Here is a 24,529-nt window from a genome sequence, read left to right as displayed (position 1 = left end):
GTAACCAACACAAAGAAATATCTGCATCATGCCTAAAGAAACGTATAAATATTAATCGAATGTTCTCGGGATTGCTGCCAGAGTTAGTGTTGCTGTGCTGACGTTTCGTTATCATACAGCGGCAACATCTTCTCAGCTATTGCTGCTAGAGTGAGTGAGTGAGTGCTGTGCTGACGTTTCGTTATCATACAGCGGCAACATCTTCAGAGCTATTGCTGCTAGAGTGAGTGTTGCTGTGCTGACGTTTCGTTATCATACAGCGGCAACATCTTCAGAGCTATTGCTGCTAGAGTGAGTGATGCTGTGCTGAGCTTTCGTTACCATACAGCGGCAACATCTTCACAGCTATTGCTGCTAGAGTGAGTGTTGCTGTGCTGAGCTTTCGTTACCTTACAGTGGCAACATCTTCAGAGCTAGAGTTTTAGCTCTGAAGATGTTGCCGCTGTATGGTAACGAAAGCTCAGCACAGCAACACTCACTCTGGCAGCAATCCCGAGAACATTGGATTAATAGTAGACGCCAGCAAACTTTCAAGATCATATTAAACATATAAATACTTTTTTAACGTTATCATTTTAGAGTATAAGAACGGTAATTGATAGAAGCAGTTTTCTGCAATGGAATACAAGTCCCGAGAATATATTATATTTCGACTCCTAATCCGGTTTCAGTGTTTATTGACGAAATATCACGTCATACCATTCAAACTTCTTCACGTATGGTATATATGATACTGCTATCTGTCTTAGTATTTTATTTATTTATTTAACGTACATCACATACTGGACTTTAGGAGTCTCGATTATCCGAGTTTCGATTAACCGACGTTCCGTGTTATCCGAGCTTAATCCAAACAAACTAAAATTTATAAACTAATCCGGTTACGACGATAAGCAGTTTAGAAGCTTTTGTTGCAGCAACAGAACACGCATAAAGCTGGCGTAAAGATGACAACTCCTTCCGACATCGCCATAATTAAGCTAGCGAGCTTTAATTGTTGGATGTCTTGAGTTTCAGTTTGAGAAGGCACTGTTCTACGTCGAACAGCAAAACAAGGCACCAGCTGACATTATGATGTTGCTACGTTTGTGCAGTATGGCGGCCAAAAACAAGACAGCTTAATGAATCAGAAGATTATGAAAGATTTTTTTTTTTTAAAGGAGGGGTCTATGTGTATCCTAAAAAGTATTTGATTTGTGTTGTGTTTAACTTACGTGCGTATCAACATCAAACAACATGTATTTACTGTATTATGGCTAATTCCTTATGTATGTATAATTATGTACTGCACTTTTGTACAATAATAATAATAATAATAATAATAATAATAATAATCTAATAAAGAGAAATAATCAATAAACAATAATAATAAATATTGTACAAAATTATCTGTGTATCCATCCGTATCAACAGAGTTTTTGGTTATCCTAGTTAGATCCGGGCCTCATTAGTTTGGATAATCGATACTCTACTGTACTTTGATTATATAAAATAGACAAGCAGGCTTAAGAATGAAATAGACGAAGACCAACTATACTTTTGTGTATCCATTAGACTTTTTATACGTATATTAAGGAGAGGACATTGCCATCGACACATTTGTTTGATATTTTTATTATAAATAATAATAATAATAATAATAATAATAATAATAATAATAATAATATCTATTATAATAGTGAAACCTATTAGTTTTTATAATAACTCTATATAGCACTAAACATTATTGCTATCACTGGAGGTATTGACTGGTAGTCTGTCTCGATTTTTAACTAGTTATTATCACTGTAAATTCTTCATGATTTTTAAATTCTAAAATTTTGCAATACACCTTAGGGGACTGCCTGACACCAGTGTGTCGCGACACATCGGTTGAGAACCAGTGCTACTGCCCATAGTTCAATTTCATTATCCTTTGTCCTAAATGTATACCATTTCATTTCCTAAGCTGGAGCCCCCCTCTGAGATTTTTTTCTGAGATTGTGGCCCCTAAGCAGGCTGCCTACTTTTCATAGCCAGAAGTTCGCCCACTGAACGCAACTCTTGTATTTCGTATGTAAGAATAATTACAGAAAGTTCGATGCCAGCCTCGTTCACATTTGAAATTCTTGCAGATGTGATGAATGCATCGCATGCATGGTTCTTTTTTGTGGGTTAAGAGTGCATTGAAGATGTCCGTAAGGAGGTATTGATTGTATGGAGTTCCTCCTCTGACACCAGCTGAACTTGCTCCATAAATTTATAATGTATGAAATTTTGCGAAGTCACTTGTATATTCATGGGTGAGCGGTACATAACCTACATCCTTCTAATGTTCATCAACCATATGCATTCGATGGGTAACGAAGTAGTTACGCGCCTTGTAGATCATCATAACACTGATTCATTGTTCGTACTTCTTTCTTAAATATATAAGTACAGCTATGAATAAAAGGCTTGATAAACTCTCATGACATTTACTGTTACAAGCTAGTACAGAATACTGCTACATGATTTTGCTATAATGTACCCTTTCAATTGTACAATAGAACTTTTTTCTACGTGTTCATTTAATTACCATTAAAGAAATGTTAAAACTCCTTCAGTTTCTTGTTTAGAAAATGAATGGTGGCACAGTGGTAGAGCGGTTATCTCTGGTGTGTGTGTGTGGGGGGGGTCCTTGGTTCGATCCTCGCTCAAGTTACTTTGTTGCGGACAATATAATGTCCATGGGTTTTCTCGGGTACTCCCGTTTTCTCCTACATTCTCATTCCACAAATTCACCCATCAATCATTTGCCTAAAGGTTGATGTAAACGGACAAGTTTGGCCGATAGATGTCACTACAGTCTTCGTATCTCTCTCATGTATTATTTACTTTTCACGAAAATTTACAATTTCTCTTACAAATTACAACCTAGAGACTTCAAATTTTTAGAGAAGGCACTTCATAACCTATCAAAGGCAACAATCCGTGCCGATTTTTATTTAGAATTTTCTTCATTGTTGAAACAGTTTCATTATTAAAAGTTTAGACATCCATTTCAACAATCAAGAAAATTCTAAATAAATAAATAAATGAATAAATCGACAGGGATTCTCGCCTTGGATAGATTATAAAGTTCCGGTTAGAGGGAAGCAAACTGGGCGCACACTTTTCCCGTTTGATTCGTGTAGTATATGACGAGACAAACACGATGGTATGTACTAAAATTATCGAAATTGCACCGGGGGAACTACAGAATTACCCAAATTACCCCGGTATTTTACCTTGCAGCCAAAGGTGACGATCCTGGCGGGGAGCAATCTTCATGTGGGCCACATGGATTTATATTTATGAATGCCTCCCCTCCCTAAGTTAGAGAAATCAGCGCCCTTGCTTGCAGCAACTTTTCTCCTCAATTTATTTTTTATGATAGTAATAATTTAGGTACTCGTAACTTTTTAAGTGGTGGACAAACACCGTGTGCGTGGGTTTTCTCGGGGTTCTCCCGTTTCCTCCCACTTTCTTCATTCCACATTTCATTCATCACTCATCATCACAGTCTCCTTTAGCCTAATCGGCATAACCGTGGGACGTAAAACTCAAAGATTTCATTTCATTTTTTCGTAACTTTTTAAAACACACAAATCATGCGATTCAAATAAGTAAGCACCGTGCTATGAGAACACCATCTCTAGTTTTTTTTCGCATTTTAGTTTCATTTGAGAGTGCTTTTTTAAGTTTCCATTGTACTGTACCAAATAAAAAAAGTTTGTTTTCAAAGATTTGTTCCTTTTCATAATTAGCTTTATAGTATATCACGAGATGATTTTCTAAATTTTTGGGTGTCCGTTTGTAACATTCATAGCCCCCCCCCCCAAAAAAAAAATCTCTGAATATCAACAAATCTTATTGAACAATATTTATAGAGACGAACAAGTTTAGTATCCATACATATTTTCTGGCAAGTTAAAATCTAACCCTGAAGGTGTTTTAGTATGTATTCAATTGTTTCGTAGGCGGAGTTTCTGGCAGAAACATCCGTCAATTTCTTTCCACAGTGGGCCAGAATTTATCAAGAACTCGGATTGGAGCTCTGCTGATCCTCTGAGCACCATTCTTTGCGTCTCTTGTTTCTGAATTGATTTCAACACGATATGACATGAGTCTTTGTCATTATCAGATTTCTCTTAACGTATTGGCAATCATAAGAGTCTTTGCTCTGTTCATCAGCTGCTAACATTATTGGTCCTCCATAAACTAGATATTCTCCCGTCGTCCTATGCCCTCCGTCATTCTGTTGCATAGACATTTAAATGTATTGAAAATACAATCTAAAACTGGATTTATTGCACGCTATAAGCACACATCTGAAATAAAAACTTAGGGAATATCCTGAATATGCTCTTAAGCATTAACATATGCTTTAACCTTTTGAAATATGCATTTATATGCACTATAAAACTTCAATTTCGAGCTGTATAATTGTTGTTAGAAACCTCTACCAAGTTTAATAGAGACTGGCTGAACCTGCGCCCTTTACACAATGCACCATTTACATATGAGCATGAATCTCCTTGTCATTCCTCACATCTGTACATACCCTTTTACAGATACAAGTGAAAGACGCATTGATAAAAATCTGTAAGGGGTAACATAAAGGGGAGATTTTTGTCGATTATTTTTTCAATATTTAGCACCGTTTGCAAGATTGAACATACTTCCGATTGGAGTTTGTAATCCATGTATGATCAGTGTTTTCTTTCTTCTTGCATGCAGTATGTAATAAGCAAATACATTACAGACACAATTAATTATTATGCCAGAGATATATTGTGTTCATTGGACAAAACCTACAAACAATAAAGATTTATCTTAAACTGGAGAAATAGTTATTCTTAATTGTTCATTATCATTTGGCCATGAAACAAACCCGAGATATATATATACAACCCCTGTATACAATTATGTTGTGTAGGAATGTATAACTCATAGGATATGATGCTTTACTTTTTTAAATTTCAACACTTCCAGTGTATCCCTAAAAATGTAATAAACAAGTAACGACCACATTTTTTAAATTTTCAATTAGAACTGGACAATCTACACAAAATTTGGAATCGACCAGCGAAAACGGCAAGTTTCTAAACTGCGTGACAAACATCTTGGCATTTTGAAGGTGGCGCTCCAAGTTCTCTTTAAATTCTGCCAGTAGCAAATAAGAGGCCAGTGGTATTGCCGCGTTTATTTTGTACACATCCACGTCTATCCCCTGTCACCTGATCGCTCTGTAGTTTGTCTGCTTAGCCAAAATCACACCCCTTTACCACTTGGCAACGTCGCATCAGAGCTTGCGCTTTATTCGTTTAGCTGAAATGCCAAGATGTTTGTCACAGACTTTAGCGCTTGTGGTTTTCGAGATCTCATTGACGAAAGGATTGGAGACAAACATAACCTAGCATTTTAATATATACAGTAGCTGAACCTGTGCTGGCTACTCAGCGCATTGTTCTGTTATGACCATGAATCTCCTTCCCACTGTGCCACACAAGTAAAGGATATGAGTCTCACAAAGGAAGTGAATTGCTATGTATAGATGTTGACGTAAGGTTGTAGCAAATATGTAGGAGTAACACGATATCAAGTGTGTTACTAATGAATCCATTTTTTTTCCCCTAATAAATCCATATCCGTCCGAGTACGCCTCATTGCGTCTCTTGAGACCTTTGAATTTGCCAGCATGCAATAGATTTTGAAATTCAGATTTAAGCAAAGCTCCTGCAATGTCTGTCAACCCGCCATACGTAACTTCTGTACTGGTTGCCTATCACCGTAGTTTCGGCCTGCAACAATGTTATTCTTATGGGCTCAAAACAGCCCCTAAATGTTGGATAGAACAATAGCGACACGGTTTTTTAAAATTTGAATAGAACTGGCTAATCTACACAAAATTTGGAATCGCCCAGCGAAAACGCCACCTTTCTAGCACTTGTGGTTTTCGAGATTTCATTGTCGAAAGAATTGGAAACAAACATAACCTATCATTTTAGTATATACGTGCAGATAAGCAAACAAAACATGCATTTGCATAAAAATCCGATGTCTGATCATAAGTGTCCTTCTGGCTGAGCAATTTCAGGTGATAGCATCAAATATGTTTAAAATAGTTTCAAGATGTCTATATTCCGTCAGAACATGAGACACAAGACATTAACTCAATACTTCTATTTGAACTTACCAGTCTGACATTTAATCAAATGAGTAGAACTATACCTGTCAAGTCGTGATGTACAGTGTTGCCAACGTTCGAGGATCGGCCTATATGAGTTCCTATATAAATCTTGAATGTAGAGGAGTACATACAGTACACGATTCCAACTAGTTAAAACCAAAATATGAAACCACAAACAAGAATATCACTGAAGTACGAAAATAAGGGATGAAGCACAGTGTCGAAGCAGATTTGCCCAAGTGGAAAAGCAGAATAATATAAACTGAACACACCAAACTGAAAAGATCCATGCGCTTGGATTGACAAGTGATTAATAGGCTCATTTTTCTGATGCACGTAATATTGTATCATCTCACACATTATTGGTAGTCAGTTTTTGAGTGTTGCTGTTGATAAAGCGTTCCGCAGTATGTTGGTCCATGTGAAGAGATAGTCGCTTGAAAAGAGTGACTTTACAGGTATGGTTCAACTCATAATTAGATTTTCTAGATGTTATAATTTGTGCTCCGTGTCATTTAACAAAACTTCACTTTGTGCTCAATTGGCAATACTGCATTACATATGGTGTTATTGAGCATGTTTGTGGGTACAATGTTTGCTTACTATACTATTGTGTAAATGTCATTTTGATTACTTTAATCATTTTGTAGTTCTTTCTGTGCCAGTGTGCCTTTTGAATTGCTATCTTCACATGATTCTAGCAACTAGGATGGTGCAATCTAAACACCCGCCGCCGCATTCATTCTCTAACACTTTTATATAAAATAATTAATTGTAAAAAAACCTACGTATCTATCCTCTAAATTTAAATTTCTCGGTGATACTCACCCACTAAATACCCGTTCTAAAGGAAACACAACACTCGCCGTTCAAACGCACAAATCTAATTTATTTTCCAAATCTTTCACACTATTTGCCACCAAAGCTTGGAATGACACCCCTGAAAGCATCACAAACTCTGGTTCACTGTTGACTTTTAAACGTCAGCTTAAAGAATATCTTTCTAATAAAGGTCTTCAGTAAAAAAAAAAAAAAAAAAAAAAAAAAAAAAAAAAAAAAAAAAAAAAAAACGAAACTATTCCTTGCGTTACCATGCAGTTGTTCGTCTTTCTTTTTTCTCTTTCTATTTCTTCTTTTTTGCTTTTCTATTCCCTTCTGATACATGTGTATGAAAGTATACATTATACACAATCACTTAAGTATGTGTATCATTTTATCTATACATAGTCAATCATAGGAATGTATTTTATATGTTATCAAGATTGACTTCTTTGTTTCTCTCTCCTTGTATAGTTTAACATGTCTTCAGCATTGTCGCTTGTTTATTTTAGTGTTTATTTTGTATGTAATAAGTTTCATTTTCACTTTTCATGTTTTGTTTTCTGTATTGTTTTGTATGTCGGTAACTCTTTAACGTACCTAAGTGTATATCGTTTTTATTCTTGTCATTAAAAAAAAAAAAAACTATTGAGATCCGACTGTAATAGAAAAATGTAAATGGTTGAGAGGAAGAAAAGGTTATGCCTTAACTCCACCATTTTAAATAATAAATAAATAAATAAATAAATCCTTCTTTCCTCTGTATCTCCTGTGTTTCTGGGCATCGGCCCGTAAAACTTTGAATTTCTCACTTTTCTTCACTCCTTTATCGATTGCGTATTGTCTGGTTGGGCAATGCTACTATCAATATAAGATGTTCCCTTGTGAGCGCGTGCAGTTTCAATGTAATGATTGAGGATTGATTTTAATAAGTATGTGCATTCAATTTCAGTTGCAATTTCCATTTCCCTTCCATTAACATTATTAAAGGATTATTATAAAAAGAATAAAAATTCTTTTTGTTTATTCTTTTTCATTCAAAATTAATTCCATTTATGCAACAATACCTGCAAAAAAAAAAAAAAAAAAGGCATTGCATGTTTTATCTTACTTCATATCTGAAGGTCAAATGGAAAGTGCATAAACATGTTACCGATTTTCAATAACCTTTGTTGTCGAGAGCATGAACAAGGAAATAACGGAATTATTACGAGGTTTCTTTATTCACATGACCGGAAAGTAACGATTTACAGAAGTTTAAATATTTACTATATTCATTTGAACACAAACGTTGACAAAACCTTAAAATTATAGGTTAAATGGGCCTGAATTTATAAAATAATTGTTGTTACCTACAATGCTGTTATATTTCACCTCCAAAACTGTCACAACTGCTGCATGCTTGAAAAGCCACTCTTTTATTGCATTGTTAGTGCATATTTTAACGCATTTAACATCATAGTTAACATCATGTATATTTCATGAATTTTAAGTGCATAAAAATCCGATGTCTACTTACGATGCATCCGCAAACTTCGCATTTTCTTCAACGAGAAGTGAGGACGCGGTAGCTCAATGATAAAGGTCTCACCTCTGGTGCGGGAGGTCCCTGATTCGATCCCAGTTCATGTAAGCTTGTGGTGCTCATCATAGTGTTCGTGGATCTTCTAGTTTTCCCGTTTTCTCCCACATTCTCATTCCACAATTTCTTTCTAATCATTTACTATTATTAATAATCCACTGTTATTAATAATTTAATCATTTTATATTACTAATAATTATAATTAATAATAATAATAATAATCCATCATATTTATTGTATATCAATAGGGCCGTGGTGGCTTAGTGGTAGAGCGTTCACCTCTGGTACTTGGGGTCCCAGGTTCGATGCCAGCCCCCCCAAGTGAACTTTATAGTGGAGAAACACCGTGTCCGTGGGTTTCCTCGGAGTTCTCCCGTTTCCTCCCACTTTCTTCACTCCACCATTTCATTCATTATTCATCATTACCATCTCCTTTAGCCTAACCGGCATAACCGTGGGACGTAAAATTCAAATATTTCATTTCTTTCTTTCTTTTTTCTTTTTTTGTATATGAAATAGCACATTTACGTCTTGTACTTGATACACATTACAATAACACACATCTTAGTTGGAGAGGCAGTCGGGGGTCAGGCATAGCCGCCAGGTGCTGGCGTCGTCACTGATCATTTTATATATATATATAAAATCAGGTTTGAGCGTTTAAAAATGTATCTACAAAGAAAAAAACCCTTAAGAATTGTTCAGTGTATATGACGGGTACCTTGATGCATCTGTACCGATCAAACGTTCACTGGAATATTGAAGTTGAAATTTATAATATTAATGTAGATTTCCTTATGGAGTTCTTGAAACCTAATCTTGAAAAAATGAATATATCACTTTATTTTCATTAAGAGTGAAAGTGAAAGAGACAACAATGATTATGCCCTATAATCTAAATGATACGGATGATTAATGAAAACGATTAGGGGAGAGGAAGGGAATGGCGATCAGCCCAGTTTGCCCTCTTGCGTGACCCGAAGAGAAGTCAAACTAGTGTTGCCATCTGCCTCTTGTAGCAAGGTTTCTTGTGTATCGTCGAGTAATTTGTCAGACAAGACTGAAGTCTACAGCGTGCTGAAACTTGTTTTTGTTGATTTTCTTATAAAGATCTGCATATTTCAACTCACGATAGGTACAATTTTAAGTTGTAAGATCTTGAAGTTACTAAGATTCATAAAGAGCTTTGTTTACATCTAATGCACGACACATAGTTATATTTCAAATAAACTACGTTTTACAGTATAACCAGCTCAATTTTCAAAATGGCGCAATGTTGGGAATGCCGATCAACGTAATCGATTTACCATCATGGTGATCGCCATTCCTAACAAACTTTTGGAATACTTCTCCAGCCAAAAATTAGAAAAGAGGCAAGACCTAAGATAGATAATACATCTACTTGAGTGACATTGAAACTTTGATATCAGTGTAACCTTTGTGGATCGTGGGTGTATGCTGACTGTACTGCTGTGGACTCACCACGTGGATATATCTGTGATGTATCTTTGGAAAAACTTCAATAAAACATTCAGTTGACGTTTCTCAATCTTTCGAAGGCGCATTTTAGCACCAAAAAAAGAAAAAGAAGAAGAACTGCTTATGGAACTGTGTGTGTTTATTAACCTTGTACTGGTGATCGGCATTACCAACATGTGATGGGAATGGCGACCAAAGTAGCAATTTGAGTTTTTTCCATCGCGTTCCCGAACTGAAAGGATGATGCTCTTTTAATTTTACACAATTATTATAGAAGGATTGGAGTATGTATTTACAAATTTGTTTCAATATATTTGGCAAATGAAACTACGTAATAACCCTTTTTTGGTGGAGTGAGAATCTGGAAGGTAACCCACGGATGTTGCTGTCCACCATATTTATATGATTTGGTTAATGAACCAGGGACTCTTTGCATTGAGGGTGAGTGCTTTATCGCTGAACCACCGGACCTTCGTTTTCCGTTTTCCCCCTCTTTTAATATACAGGGTGTTTCAAAACAATACCGACAACGTTTGGGAGGTGATTCCTGACACCAAGATAAGACAAAAAGTATAGACCAACTTGGGCGCACAAATGCTTCCTTTCGGAGTTATAAGACTGCCGAAAACATGAAAAAATTAACTTGAAAGTTCCATAGCTCCAATATTATGGAACCTACCATAGTCGAGTCAATACTTCACTTAGGAACTAATATGTGCGCTATCCAAAAAAAAAAAAAAAAAAACAGGTTTCAGAACCTTAAGGTAATTACGCAACAATTTTTATAGAGACAGTTTCGCTACGGGTTATAATTTGAAGTACTCACAAACTACCTCTGTGAAAACTGTTGCAGAAGTTCCGCAGGATTCTAAAACACGGATATTTGGATAGAGCACATACTAGTTCTTAAGTGGTCTTGACTCAACTATAGTAGGTCCTATAGTTTTGGAGCAATGGAACTTTAAAGTGTATTTTTTTCATTTTTTCGGCAGCCTGTAACTCCGAAGGGAAGGATTTGTGCACCCAGGTTGGTCTATACATTTTGTCTCATCTTGGTGTCAGGTGTCACCTCCCAAACGTCGTTGTTGTTTTGAAACACCCTGTATAAGTGTGTGGCTAGACGAGGATGCGTTTTCGATGCGTTATCACCACACGCAGCGAACGCAACCTAGGTGACTTCTTGGTAACTTTACTTCCACCAGAGTTATAAATCATAGTGTGAGCCAGTAAGGTTTTCCAGGCCTTACTGCCACACTCTTATTCTTATTCATGTAAATCACGAGAAGTAAGCCTATTGTGTTACGTATATTTTTCTGTGATGGCTAATTTTTCGGAATCCTTGTATTTTTGATAACTTTCTTTTGTTATACACGCACATATTTATAATAGCAGAGTTCCAATACTCTGCACAAAGCATCTTCCAAGCAGCTGTTTCTTGTTAAAATCCCCTTGCCTGGCAACACGTCTTTCCTTTTTTTTCCCTTTCTTTAGACCTCTTTTACTGATTCCCCAACATCAGGCAGTCTATTATTCAGATACGCACCAAATACGCTCAAGCCGATGTATTCTGCGTGTTTCTATTGATTTCGCGTTTACACCGCATTGTAATTAGCCCTCCACTTTTAGATACATGGTCAGCGTATTTCAAGTTTACGCATGAGCTACAAAAACGCGCTGCGAAGTCATGGACTAGCCGTGTACTTAAAGTTACAAAACTGTTTTTGATTGTAAGACAAGTTTTTTTTAAAAAAAGACTTGTTTATTTACGTAATTGCATAAGACAAGATAAGTGCATATAAAACGCGAAAGAAATTGTGGAAAAAGAGGAAGAAAAATAGTTAATTTTTCAGGAGTTTATAGTCTCGAACCAGATTTCCAGTATGAAGAACCCGGAAATTATTATAGTTTCTAAGTATAACATTTAGTTTCCATGTATTGTTGATATACAATAAGCCAGCCAGATGTTATTTTTCCGTCTTTTGTTTCCTTTTCTCATGTTTTAATTTCCGAAATGATACTAATGTGTTTACAATAATTACTTTTATAAGCCTGATTACCTTGAAATACAGTAAGATAAAAACATATTTTGAAAAGTTACACATGCTTCGAAAATGGTTTGATAAATTACTTTCAATTTATGAATAAAAATAGACTGCCATTACCCTAGGTAGTATGTAGAGTTTGTTTTTAAGCGTAATTTCGCTTTTTCCTGTTAACTTGCAATGAATTGTATAATCGAGCTGAAAAACTTTAAATATTTAGTTATTTTGAAAAGAAACTGTATTACATGTTCATACTACTTTCGTTGAATTCTGAATGTTAAAACAAGGTCGACATATTTAAATACCATTATAGTTATATTTTATCTCCTGAACTGATAGGTGATTTCTGAACGACCTTGTCTTTGTAAATAGTAAATTAGAGATATCTATACCGGAAGAAGCATACTAATTTGTTGAAATATACAACATACTTTGAACACAGTGCCATTTTCCTGGATACAGCAATTTTAGCTGTTTTTGTAACGAACTTAAAAACTTCGTTACTAGTTTTCTCTCTCTCTCTCTCTCTCTCTCTCTCAGCCCCCGCCAAGTGAACTTTGTGGTGGACAAACACCGTGTGCGTGGGTTTTCTCGGGGTTCTCCCGTTTCCTCCCACTTTCTTCATTCCACCATTTCACTCATTTCTCATTATCACCGTCTCCTTTAACCTAACCGGCATATTCGTGGGACGTTAATTTTAAAGATTTCTTTTCATTTTCTGTATAAAGCCTGTAGAAATTAAGATTTTTTTTTAAAGTTCGTTTTGGCAATGCTCTTGGAGCATTCTTAACTGGTTTTATTTTCGTGTCACCTACTGAGTGAAATTGCTGTATTTCCGAGCATTGTTACAGTATTTTACTACATATCTAAATTATTAATATATTGACAAGAATAAAAGTGTCGTGGTGAATAAAAAATGTAATTTTGTGTTCTTTAATTCAGTGACCTCAAATTTTTATAGTAATGACAAAAATTCATCGAACCAGTTTTGTTCTGTAATAATACTTATTGCACATATACATATTCAGAGCATATAAATATCAATGGAGCAAGTACAGTTTAATGGGATTCTTTTATTATATTTCGAGTTGATTTACTTCTCTATTTTGATTTTTGCTACAGATGCATGCTTTTAGTGGCCCTGAAAAAAATGGTTAAGTTGTGATGTGATATAATATCAATATTTAATTATAAGTAGTGAAATGTGAATTTTAGAACATGAATAATGCACGAGATTTCTGTTTATATATGGGCCAATGTTAAAGTAGTGATGTATGTTGTAATATATGTAGAAAACAGGCAAAGCTATTACCGTATTTTTGATTTGATATGTATGTTAACATTACATGTACAGAAAATATAAATTTAATATTTCATCAACTATACGTGTTAACATCTAAGCGAGCAAAACTTTGTATGAAAAATGTGAAATTTATTTTATTTAGAAGTTGATAATTATATAACTATTGAAAATCGATTATAGCGTAATCTATTAACATAATTTTAAATTAATGCAAATCATTGCAAAACCACGTTCAGAAATTGTAACCATGATTCTAGTTGGAATTTTTAGTCTCGAGCTATCGACTCTCCCCTGGAGTCTTGGTCACGGAGGTTAAAAACGGAAGAAAAATAATATAAACATAAAAAAAAGAATGGACTTACCAAGGGAAGAGCTGTATTGTAATAATAATAATAATAATAATAATAATAATAATAATAATAATAATAATAATAATAATAATAATAAATAAACCGTTGTCAAGTGCGTCAGAGATCTCCAGATGAGGTTAATGTGAACTCAATTAACACAATCCGTGACCAAGACTCCAGGGGAGCGTGGAAAGCTTGAAAGTTAAAAAATTCAGGAATTACAAAAGTCTGGAAGTAGAATAGTTCAGATCAGTTATTACCTGAAGTTCATTGCAAACTTTTTTTTTTCTTTTGAAACACTCGTATAAAATTTGCTACAAATAAAGATTAACGTAATTATTAGGGTAGCCAACTTTTCAAAATGGAAATACTGGACACCTTGCTCTATTACGTATACTCTTAAGATTGTGACTATCGTTTCTCAAAAATTTAAACAACATGAATTTGAATTTAATAACTAGTTATTTTTGAAGCATTAGCATTTCTAAACTTACTTATTCTAGTTTTGGCTGAGTGAGCGCATGTAATTTTTGTAGTCTACAATCAATAATACATCGTGTTTAAAACAGAAAAGCAAATATAATTTGCAATATAATTGTGGCATGCACAAAAAAGATACTTGAGAAGTAAGTCTTATCAGCTTCGCTGGCTCTGGTAATGTTTCATAATGCCTATTGAATCTGGATGCATTATTTAATTGGAAGATGTAGCTGAGGATGAAGCAGTGTTAGCTGCGCTCTTGAAAATGTACTTTTGTTGACCTTTAGCAGGTTTGATAAGTTCAGTAAAATTTCCTGCCTTCAACTCTTCAGCAAATTCCGCGCACGACAAGTCGATATCAAAACGAATTATAAGCTCTGTTTTAACCATATTCATTGACAAACGATTCCTTTCGTCACTCCAAAATAATATGAATAGAACAGAAGATAGAAATAGTAAGAGGAAAAATTACCGGACATTTAACGTTTGGTTTTGAGGCTGTACCGGACAAGGTCAAAACCGAACTCTGCGGTAAAATACCGGACGGTTGACAACCCTACCAATTACTATACAATTTTATTTCAATATATAGATAAATTTCTTTGAATGGGATCGATGCTTTCCAACCGAAATTGAACCTGGGACTTCGTGAACCAAAAGTGCACACTAGTTATTAAACCAGCGGCACATTTTTAACTTTTGAATCCTTACATATGGCGACTTTTGAATCATTATAGTGATATTTTTATTTATTTATTTATTTATTTTCACAATAAGAATGCTGTAAAGTAGGTTATTGATATTTCTGTCGTTGCACGTATGAAATATATAGTAATTAAATATTCAGATGTTTCTTTGAAATATTGCAAGAGAATTACACAATAGACTGGCACATAAAGCTTGTGTAATCGTATTGAGCAATTTCTTTTGCTTCCTGCTTTTGGTATATACTCATCAACTTATATAGTGGTGGATACGGACACTGTGGCGTGGGGAACTAGTTCGATCCCCCGCCAATTAACTTTGTTGTGTACAACGTAACCGTGTGCTTTCTCCCACATTTCTTACTCCACCAATTCTTCCATTATTCTCTTGCCTTAGTCATCAGTTTCCCTTAGCGTAAAGGGCGTATTCGTGGGACGTTAAACTGAGAGATTTCATTTCATTTTTATATAGTGTTTCTGAAATTGTACATCTCGGCACCTTGGGACGCCATAGCCGACGTATGGGCTTGACGCAAAGTGACATTATTATTATTATTATTATTATTATTATTATTATTATTATTATTATTATTATTATTATTATTATTATTATTATTATTATTATTATTAATATTATTATTAATATTAATAATATAATAATAATAATTAGACTTGCAATAAAATATTTGTTACCGGACATTGCGGGAAAATGCTGTCATACTAAGGGCACCACTAGCCACAACGCTTGGAAACCAATGGTTTAAGTAATATTGCCTAGGATACGAAACAGAATCTTCCTATCGAGGTACGAATCAAGACAGAGATATTTTCGTAGAAAAATGTGTAGCCTATTTTGTGATATGAGACAACCCTTTCTCGGCATCTTTTCGAGATAAGACAACTTCATATGTAGTCTCGTGGCAACATTATGTAGAAACCTAAATGTAAAATAGGAAGTAGTATATACCTGGTTTACCACCTATACTAGTAGGTCTATCAGGGATATCCTCAAGCAGGTTTTAAGGCACCGGTTGCAACCATAAGGTTATTTAGGAGTGAGGACATAATAATCATTGAAAATTGTACAATTAAGCTGGAGAAGGTTACATTTAAAGGGCTGAATGGTATATTTGAAGGGTCAGAATAGTTAATTTGGAACAGAATGGTAATTTTTTTTCGGAGAGACCGAATGGTAATTCTTTTTTTCTTTCGGAAAGACCGAATGGTAATTCTTTTTTTTTCTTTCGGAGAGACCGAATGGTAATTCTTTTTTTCTTTCGGAGAGACCGAATGGTAATTCTTTTTTTTTCTTTCGGAGAGACCGAATGGTAATTCTTTTTTTTTTCTTTCGGAGAGACCGAATGGTAATTTTTTTTTCTTTCGCAGAGACCGAATGGTAATTTTTTTTTCTTTCGGAGAGACCGAATGGTAATTCTTTTTTTTTCTTTCGGAGAGACCGAATGGTAATTCTTTGTTTTTCTTTCGGAGAGACCGAATGGTAATTCTTTTTTTTCTTTCGGAGAGACCGAATGGTAATTCTTTTTTTTTCTTTCGGAGAGACCGAATGGTAATTCTTTTTTTTTCTTTCGGAGAGACCGAATGGTAATTCTTTTTTTTCTTTCGGAGAGACCGAATGGTAATTCTTTTTTTTTTCTTTCGGAGAGACCGAATGGTAATTCTTTTTTTTTTCTTTCGGAGAGACCGAATGGTAATTCTTTTTTTTTTTCTTTCGGAGAGACCGAATGGTAAGATGGGAGGATTGGACCTAACCCCTAAAGGGAGGGGGAATGAACTTCCCTGAATTCTACAATAGTTATTGTGTAATGGAAGACATCGTCCAAAGATGAGAGAAATCCATCTATAGTCCTCATTGAGTTGTACAAAACTACATGTGAGGGTAAATTCTTGTTCGTAATTTACTAGGAAGTTAACAAAAACTAATGTTAGAAAATTGAAGTGAAACCGCGATACACTGCACCAAATCTTTCATTATAACTCTTGCTACATTATACATTATAATTAATGACTAATCTAAAACTATCTTCTTAAAATCTTTCAGTTAATAGTATTTTCAGTTATATGTATTTTCTCATAAGAATATATAATTAATAATAAAATGTTTTGTTCTTTTCAGATGGCGCGAACATGCTGGTGGTATTATTTCTCCAAATTCACAGAATTTCTGGATACGGTAAGTTGAATATTTTAACCGTAATAATTAACTAAAAATTTGAAATATAGGTTTACATACGAAAATCCAGCTATTGATAATCCGATTCCTTCCTATTTCTGGCATGAATTTCGAGGTGCGTTTTCAAACTTACCACTTCGAGTCACCACTATTTTCTGGAGGCGTCGTTTATGTTTTGATGGCGTTGTAGTCTAATGTAATCAATTGTTGGATCTTGCTTGCACCTGCTAACGGGCATTCCTTCTTATCTTACCATTTATACTTGTGCTACTGTCTGAACCCTTTAGTTGAACTAAAATTCTGTGGTTTTGTTTCATTTTGTTGGTGAACATTAAAGTTTCATTTGCTTTTCATTTAATGTTTAATTTTCTTCTTTTAAGGATTACAGAAATCATTATTTTGTTAAATATATTCAGCATACCTGCGGAAGATGATTTTTTTTTTCAATGTCAACCTGTATGTAGAAACATTCTGAGAAGGGGTGGGAAGGGAAGACTCTAAAGTAACCAAACCGACTAATGTTTTTCACGGTTTCCGAGATGAATAGTGAGATTCCTGATGTTGTTTAAATTCGGCACTCCAGGCAATATGAGGAGTGAAGAGGGGTGAAAAATAGAAGTCCAAAATGACGTCGAATTCATAGTTTTCGGGGTAACTAAGCTGACTTATTACGGTTCCAACGACATTTAAGCTCAAGTTGAGTCGAATAGAACGATAAGCGGACACGTGTGTCTGTTCTTTGTGATCTTATCACATAAAAATGGCTGTACCGTTTGAAATTGTGAAACATACTCTAGTACCTACCTGAAGCTGTTTTATGATTTTACTTCTGTAAAATGGCACATTATAATACAAGGGGTACAAATTTTATTCTAGAAATAGAGTAGCTTATGAGTTTTTATCAATACAATTTCATTGAAATGATATCCAGAGGAAGAATAGAGTTCGAATACTTCCCATAAACAGTGGCGGATCTAGAAGCTCAAAACTGAGAGACCAGCCAGAACCCAGACTATGATAGGTATATCGTGAGTTTATAATAAACTTTCAAAAATGTATAAATAATAAGTTAAATTATTTTTGTTACTAAAAAAAATGAAGACTAGCCCCCGGCCCCAAGCTAGATTCGCCACTGTCCATAAACCTGTTCTCCCCGTGCGAAAAACTGATATTTCAGCTAGTAAGTAATTTATTTTTAAATGTTGAATACCACTGCTATACAGTCACTTTTTTTTTCCACATCTGCCTTAGTGAATCGTGATTAAATGCTTACGTGTCACTCCTAATGTTTGAGCTACATCCCATAATTGTGCAATAATACGTCTAATTGTGTTTTTTCTTCTGTTTTTTCAGTTATTCTTTATTTTGCGGAAGAAGAATAATCATGTCTCAACGCTTCACGTCATCCATCACGGTTGTATGCCCATGAGTGTATGGATTGGAATGAAATTCGCAGCAGGTAAGAAGTGTTAATATCTTTACTAAACACAGTGGCGATTTTTGAGAGGAAATCACATCGGCAGAATTTTGTTGCTGCATGCTGAGGGAGGACTACTTTCCTAGTCAGTGTATAAACTTCCGTACACAAGAATTTAGACACTGAGGGCTTTATGCAGAGTCGTTTTGAAGTCTGATTAAAGTCATACTACGAGGTTGACTAACGGATGGTTATCAAAATTGTATTCAGAGTCTCTGATTAGGACGTAGTATTTGTCGAAGTTAATCACATGTGACTAATTAATCTAGAGCAGAAGGTAATCTTTTACCCACGGTTTAGCTTGCGACACTACATTTCGTATTTCATATGTTTTCATTTTTACAGACTACGCATGCGCTGATCTACTTTTCCGTAGTTGCCACATTTATTTTTCTCACCCGATGCATTAGGGTTATATAAGTTAATCATACCCAAATCATCATTTTAGTTGTACTCAAAGTAGACTCTGAATACCATAACGAGCACCTTCCTTAGTAAAGAGTTAGTATGCCTACTAACTAGTCTGTGACTAAGATTCGATTAACGAATTCTCTCTGAATACCGCCCTGAGTGGTTTTCTTCTTTAGCTTGTGACGATAGTATGTTGCCATTCTAACTTCTCTCAGGAGCCACCACTGATTACACATGACTTGACTCCTCCACCTTAAGAGCCTGCCTTACTAAAAATAATAGAAAATTTAACATTTTTCTTTCGCTTGTTTATTCATCAGTGAAAGGAGATAATAAAATGCAAGTTACCACAATCATAGATAATGCTATTCTACAACAGAAAATATGAACCTGAAGAATGTTCAGTGTTGCCATCCATAGAAATTTCAGTGTTGCCAGAAAAACAATTTCCCTAAAATCTAAGTTAAGGCAGCGAGTAGAGGAACAAACTCAAGTGCATTTGGTTACGTATCATGTTTTTTTTTTTTTTTTTTGTTTCCTGTGAACTACTTTTTAAATAATAGTTTTATTTAGTTTGTAATAAACAAAATAGTTTTAACATACAGTTATTAAAACTAAATAATAATGTTAATTTATTTAGTTTTAGGTGTTGTGGTGGTGGATAACATTGTGTCCGTGGATTTTCCTGGGTACCTCCGTTTCCTCCCACATTCTCATTTCCACCAATTCTTCCATTATCATTCACTTGCCTTAATCACCCGTCTCCTTTAGTCTAGAAGGGCATATCGCTGAAAGATTTCATTTCATTTCATATATATATATATTTTTTAAATCAATAATGGGTACAGTGAAACTGCTGAACGGTAAGCCCTTCAGGGATTGGGACGCCTGTCTTTCGGATTTAATATTGAAGCCCTTATGGTTGGAAAGTGTACAGTAGTTTTGCAGCGTGAAATGAGATTAATTTTCCCGAATGATAAGCCTATTTCCTTAACCCTCGCACTACCTAGGTAATTTTTGTAACGCGGACTATTAAGGGGGGGGGGGAGTAATTTTGTACCCATTTGTTAAGATTAAACATAATCTCCCAAGTGACTGAACAGTACACGAGACAAAACTAACAGTTGTTTATTGTACTGCCATCTAGGAGTGACACTTCTAAAGTCAGTCACATTTCCTACCAAACAGGGGGAGGGTACTTTGTGCCCACCCAGTGGCGTAAATAAGGGCCCCGCAGACCCCGCATTGCGGGGGAGGCAAGCCATCATGGGGGCCCCCAAATCGTGAAATAGGACGTAGAGAAGGGCCCCATTCCACGCTGTCTGCGGGGTGGCCCCCAAGCCTTTACTTACGCCACTGTGCCCACCAAATTAAAATAGCAAATTTCTGAGACACACTATCGTGGAAGTCTCAAAATGAGCAGTACGCGGGATAAAACTAACCTCCAAATTGAAAAGAGGCAAGCTTTAACTATTTATTATACTGTCATCTAGGAATGACGCTTCTAAATGTCAGTCACATCTACCAACGGGGCGCACGGGGGGGGGGGTTGTACTTTGAGCTTACCAACTTAAAATAGCAAATTGAGACACTAACGTTCAGTTTGCATCACTGTAGGGTATACGCTTTAGCTAAACATGTTGAGCAATAACTTTTTTTTTATTTTATAGAAATTTATTCGAGTAATTACAAAGAAAAAAACTGGTGGACACAAAGTATCTCCCCGTTGGTAGTGCGAGGGTTAACCGTCGATTGTGTAATAGTGGGTCGAGACATCTAAACAAGCCTTTGCATATGTGTTTTTTATTGATTTTTCACGCACCCGCATGACTTTTTATTTTCTAAATTGTTAATGCAGTCAATGTTGTTGCTTAGAAATTGTGCAATATGGAATAAAACTCTTATTTACTCCCCCCTTTTTTTTTCTTATAAACGAAGCGTTTTGTGCTGATCGAGCGACTGTGTACACACGTGGCACAGACGCCAAACAGACAAAACTTCGCATTGCGTGCTGTGCTCTGTACTAAATCGATAATAATACACAATAGAAGGGGGTGATATCTCGGAAAACCTTTTGAATGGGGGAATAATGTGAGAAACTATATAACAGTTTTCGGAAAAGTCTCGCCAGTGTTGTAGGGAAAAAGTTCTGGCCGTGAATTTTGTACGACTTTCTTTTTTCTTTTTCCTTTTCGTCTGTTCAATAATAAATGAGAGAAAAATATTAACACGAAAAGGACGGAAAAGTTAAGTTTTTATACTTTTGTTTGCATCAGGAATATCTATTACCTTATTTCTCACGCTATCATTGGCGACGATCGGAGAAACAGAGCGGTATGGAGAGGGTGGGAGCACCTGCGCTCACCACCTCGATATGTAGTTTCAAATATGTTTGTAAGTAGGGGGCCACGGTGGCTCAGTGGTATAGCGTTCACCTCTGGTGCTTGGGGTCCCGGGTTCGATGGACAAACACCGTGTGCGTGGGTTTTCTCGGGGTTCTCCCGTTTCCTCCCACTTTCTTCGTTCTACCATTTCATTCATTACTTATCACCGTCTCCTTTAGCCTAACCGGCATATCCGTGGGACGTAAAACTCAAAGATTTCATTTCATTTTCATGTTTGTAAGTAATTTTATTAGATAATATCCATGCAATTGAACAATCCGGAGATGACTACATAAAGAGTACACATTTATTTTATTATATCTTTTATACAAATGATCTTGTATTGCCTTAAAAATTAGCTTTGTCTATTAGCTATTTCTAATTTTTTGCTCCTATTTTATTGGCTCATGAAGGGACGGCGTCAGATTTTTTTCTAGGATGGGGGTGGAAGCAAAGACAGACATACAAGCGCATTCAATACATACACATATATAATACCAAAGTGTCGATTTCGAAGGGAAATAAAGCTTAACGATCTCGATAATCCAAGGGTAGGCAAGTTCCCCTTGTCCCACCCTGTAGGCGACCATAGGCTCATATAAAGAGTATTGTGGACCTTTTAATGAATTCATTATTACGGAAGAGCCCTGACAACAACTTTCAAAATGTGGATGTGGAGAAGAAAAGAGAAAATTAACGAGCAGAAAACCAATGAGAAATTGCTGGGAATAGTAGAGGAGGAAAGAACAACACTGGATGTAAATTAAAAAAAAAAAATAAGGAAGAGAAACTTGAGACATTGGCTGGAAAGGAACTGTATCCTAAGGGACGTGATAGAGATTGTGGTGAATGGAGAAATCTTCCGGGGATCGAACCAGAGATCCCACGCACCAGAGATAAGCACTCGACCACTGAGCCACCATGCTCCCACGGAGAATAGAGAGAAAGGGTGGTAATAAATGTACGGGGATAGTGGTGATTCATCGATAAAAGTGCTTACCATTGGCACAGGGAGTCCGTGGTTCAATCCCAACTTTCACAGAATTAGCTTTGTTGCACAAATACCATATATGCTCAAACACCAGTTTTCTCAAAATTCCTGTATTTCCTCCCACTTTCTTCATTCCACCATTTTTTTCATTATCATAATCACAGTCTTGCTTAGCCTCGGAATGTATTTGTGAAATGTTACTCTAAATAAATAAATAAATAAATAAATAAATAAATAAATAAATAACAGTAGCACCTCGACTATCTGGTGGTGGAAGGGCAGGCAGAGTTCTATAATTCTCGCTTCCTGCCCCACCCATACCATAAAAAAAAAAAAAAAAAACGCTATATATACACACATACGCTATACACACATCAAAACTCATAAAGGGAAGATTTCCATTATTTTTTCAATATCTTTCACCTCTTGCAAGCTTTGAGCCTACTTCCGGTTAGTTTCTAATTCACGTATGATCAGTGTTTCCTTCTTGCATGCAGTATGTAATAAGCGAATACATTACACACACAATTAATTATAATGTCAGTGATGTATGGTGTTCATTGGGCAAAACACTTCAAACAATAAAGTTTCATCCTAGACTGAAGAAATGGTTATCCTTCGTTTTTCATTATCATTTGGCCATGAAATAAACGCCGGAAAGATATACTAACCCTGTATACAAATGTGTTGTATTGGAATGTATAACTCGTAGAATATGAAGCTCTAATTTTTAAAATTTCAATACTTCCAGTGTACCCCTAAAAAATGTAATAAAGAAATAACTACCACTCTTTTTAAATACCGTATTCAATTACAAGTGAACAATCTTCACAAAATTTGCAGTCGATCAGTGAAAATGGCATCTTTCTAGAGCTTGTAGTTTCCGAGATATCATTTTCAAAAGAATTGACCACAAATATATAAACGTTCACAAACATATAACTTTTCTTGACCATAAATATATAAACCTAGCATTTTAATATATAGATAGTTGTTAACTTCACTTACGTGTTACTAAATACGGAAGTTAGCATCACGAGTTAAGCTTTAATGTAACGCTAGAAACTACTCTGCATAAGGTCCATCATGTGTAACGTAACTGAAGGAAATATAAAATGATATAGGCCTACACGGTACACATACATATAATTTTAAGACGAACAAAACATTTAACGTAAAATATAGGCTAATTCTTAAATAAAAAATAATTGAAACTTATTTTCAGTGATCATTGATTAATCATTATACACATGTGCGAAGATAAGCCTAAAAGAGGCAAAAAGAAAGTCCTTACTAAATGACTTTTCCTTGGCAAAGTCGAGATTTTGTGAACACGTTACAAGTCGAGTAAATAGTTTCAAAAAAAATCCGGAGTTTTTTTTTTTTTTGGAACTAGGCAAAATAGTCTACTGTAAATGAACAGTATTAAAACTGATAATTGCTTCAAAACTAAAAGGTTAACTGAGAAGCGATGGATTACTTAAATCAGTTTTCTATTGGTCACCCAGACCTGGGTCTCTGTTCTCAAACCTGTACATACTCGAAAGTAATTGAAATCGTATCTGTTGTACAGCATTATTGCAAAATGTCCTGAGAAATTGTGGAGTTACATATCGAAGAGTAAGGGTTGTTAGTTTTGAATTGTAACCATTTCCCTTTATTTTTTCCTTTCCTTCTAGGTTTAAGTTTTTTGTTGCATGACCAAATACTGCATGTCATTTTATCTTTGTTAGTATGAGTTTATTTATGTGTCATATTTTAACCCAGAATGCAGATTTCTATGATTTTGACTGCATATGCAGCGTGTAATTTGCTTGTTGTCAGATATATATATTCTGTAGCATTGTTGTATGGGTTTGGTTGCATGCGTTGTGTACCTGCCCCCAGTCGCAATTGTGGCTGTGTAGGTTGTCTAAATAAGTAAATAAGTAAATAAATAAATAAATAAATAAATATTATTTTAGACAGACTTTGTACACTGGAATAATTAAGTACATTCCAACGAAACAATAATTTGGAAAAGAAGTGGAAGAAAGTCTCCGGGACATATAGTTGAAGTACCTTCTTGGGATTTATCTGGTGAAAAACAATGGAAAGACCTGTGAAGATGGTTGGCATAGGAT

At 35.4% G+C, this 24,529-nt stretch overlaps 1 protein-coding gene across 1 annotated transcript in view; it reads left to right on the top strand.

Moving 5' to 3' along the window:
• Positions 1–24,529, top strand: part of LOC145672936 (very long chain fatty acid elongase 7-like) — a 198,979-nt gene that overhangs the window by 155,387 nt on the left and 19,063 nt on the right. The window contains exons 5-6 of the mRNA XM_081742163.1: positions 17,087–17,143; positions 18,497–18,602. Of these exons, the coding sequence (XP_081598289.1) occupies positions 17,087–17,143; positions 18,497–18,602 (163 nt within the window). The remainder of the gene's footprint in view (positions 1–17,086; positions 17,144–18,496; positions 18,603–24,529) is intronic.

Source organism: Thermobia domestica, chromosome 16 (genome assembly GCF_964235325.1).
Source record: "Thermobia domestica chromosome 16, izTheDome1.hap1.1, whole genome shotgun sequence".
In the NCBI taxonomy this organism is placed as follows: domain Eukaryota; kingdom Metazoa; phylum Arthropoda; class Insecta; order Zygentoma; family Lepismatidae; genus Thermobia; species Thermobia domestica.
The sequence above is the reverse complement of the archived record's forward strand: the minus strand, read 5'-3'. Positions and strand labels throughout refer to the sequence as shown.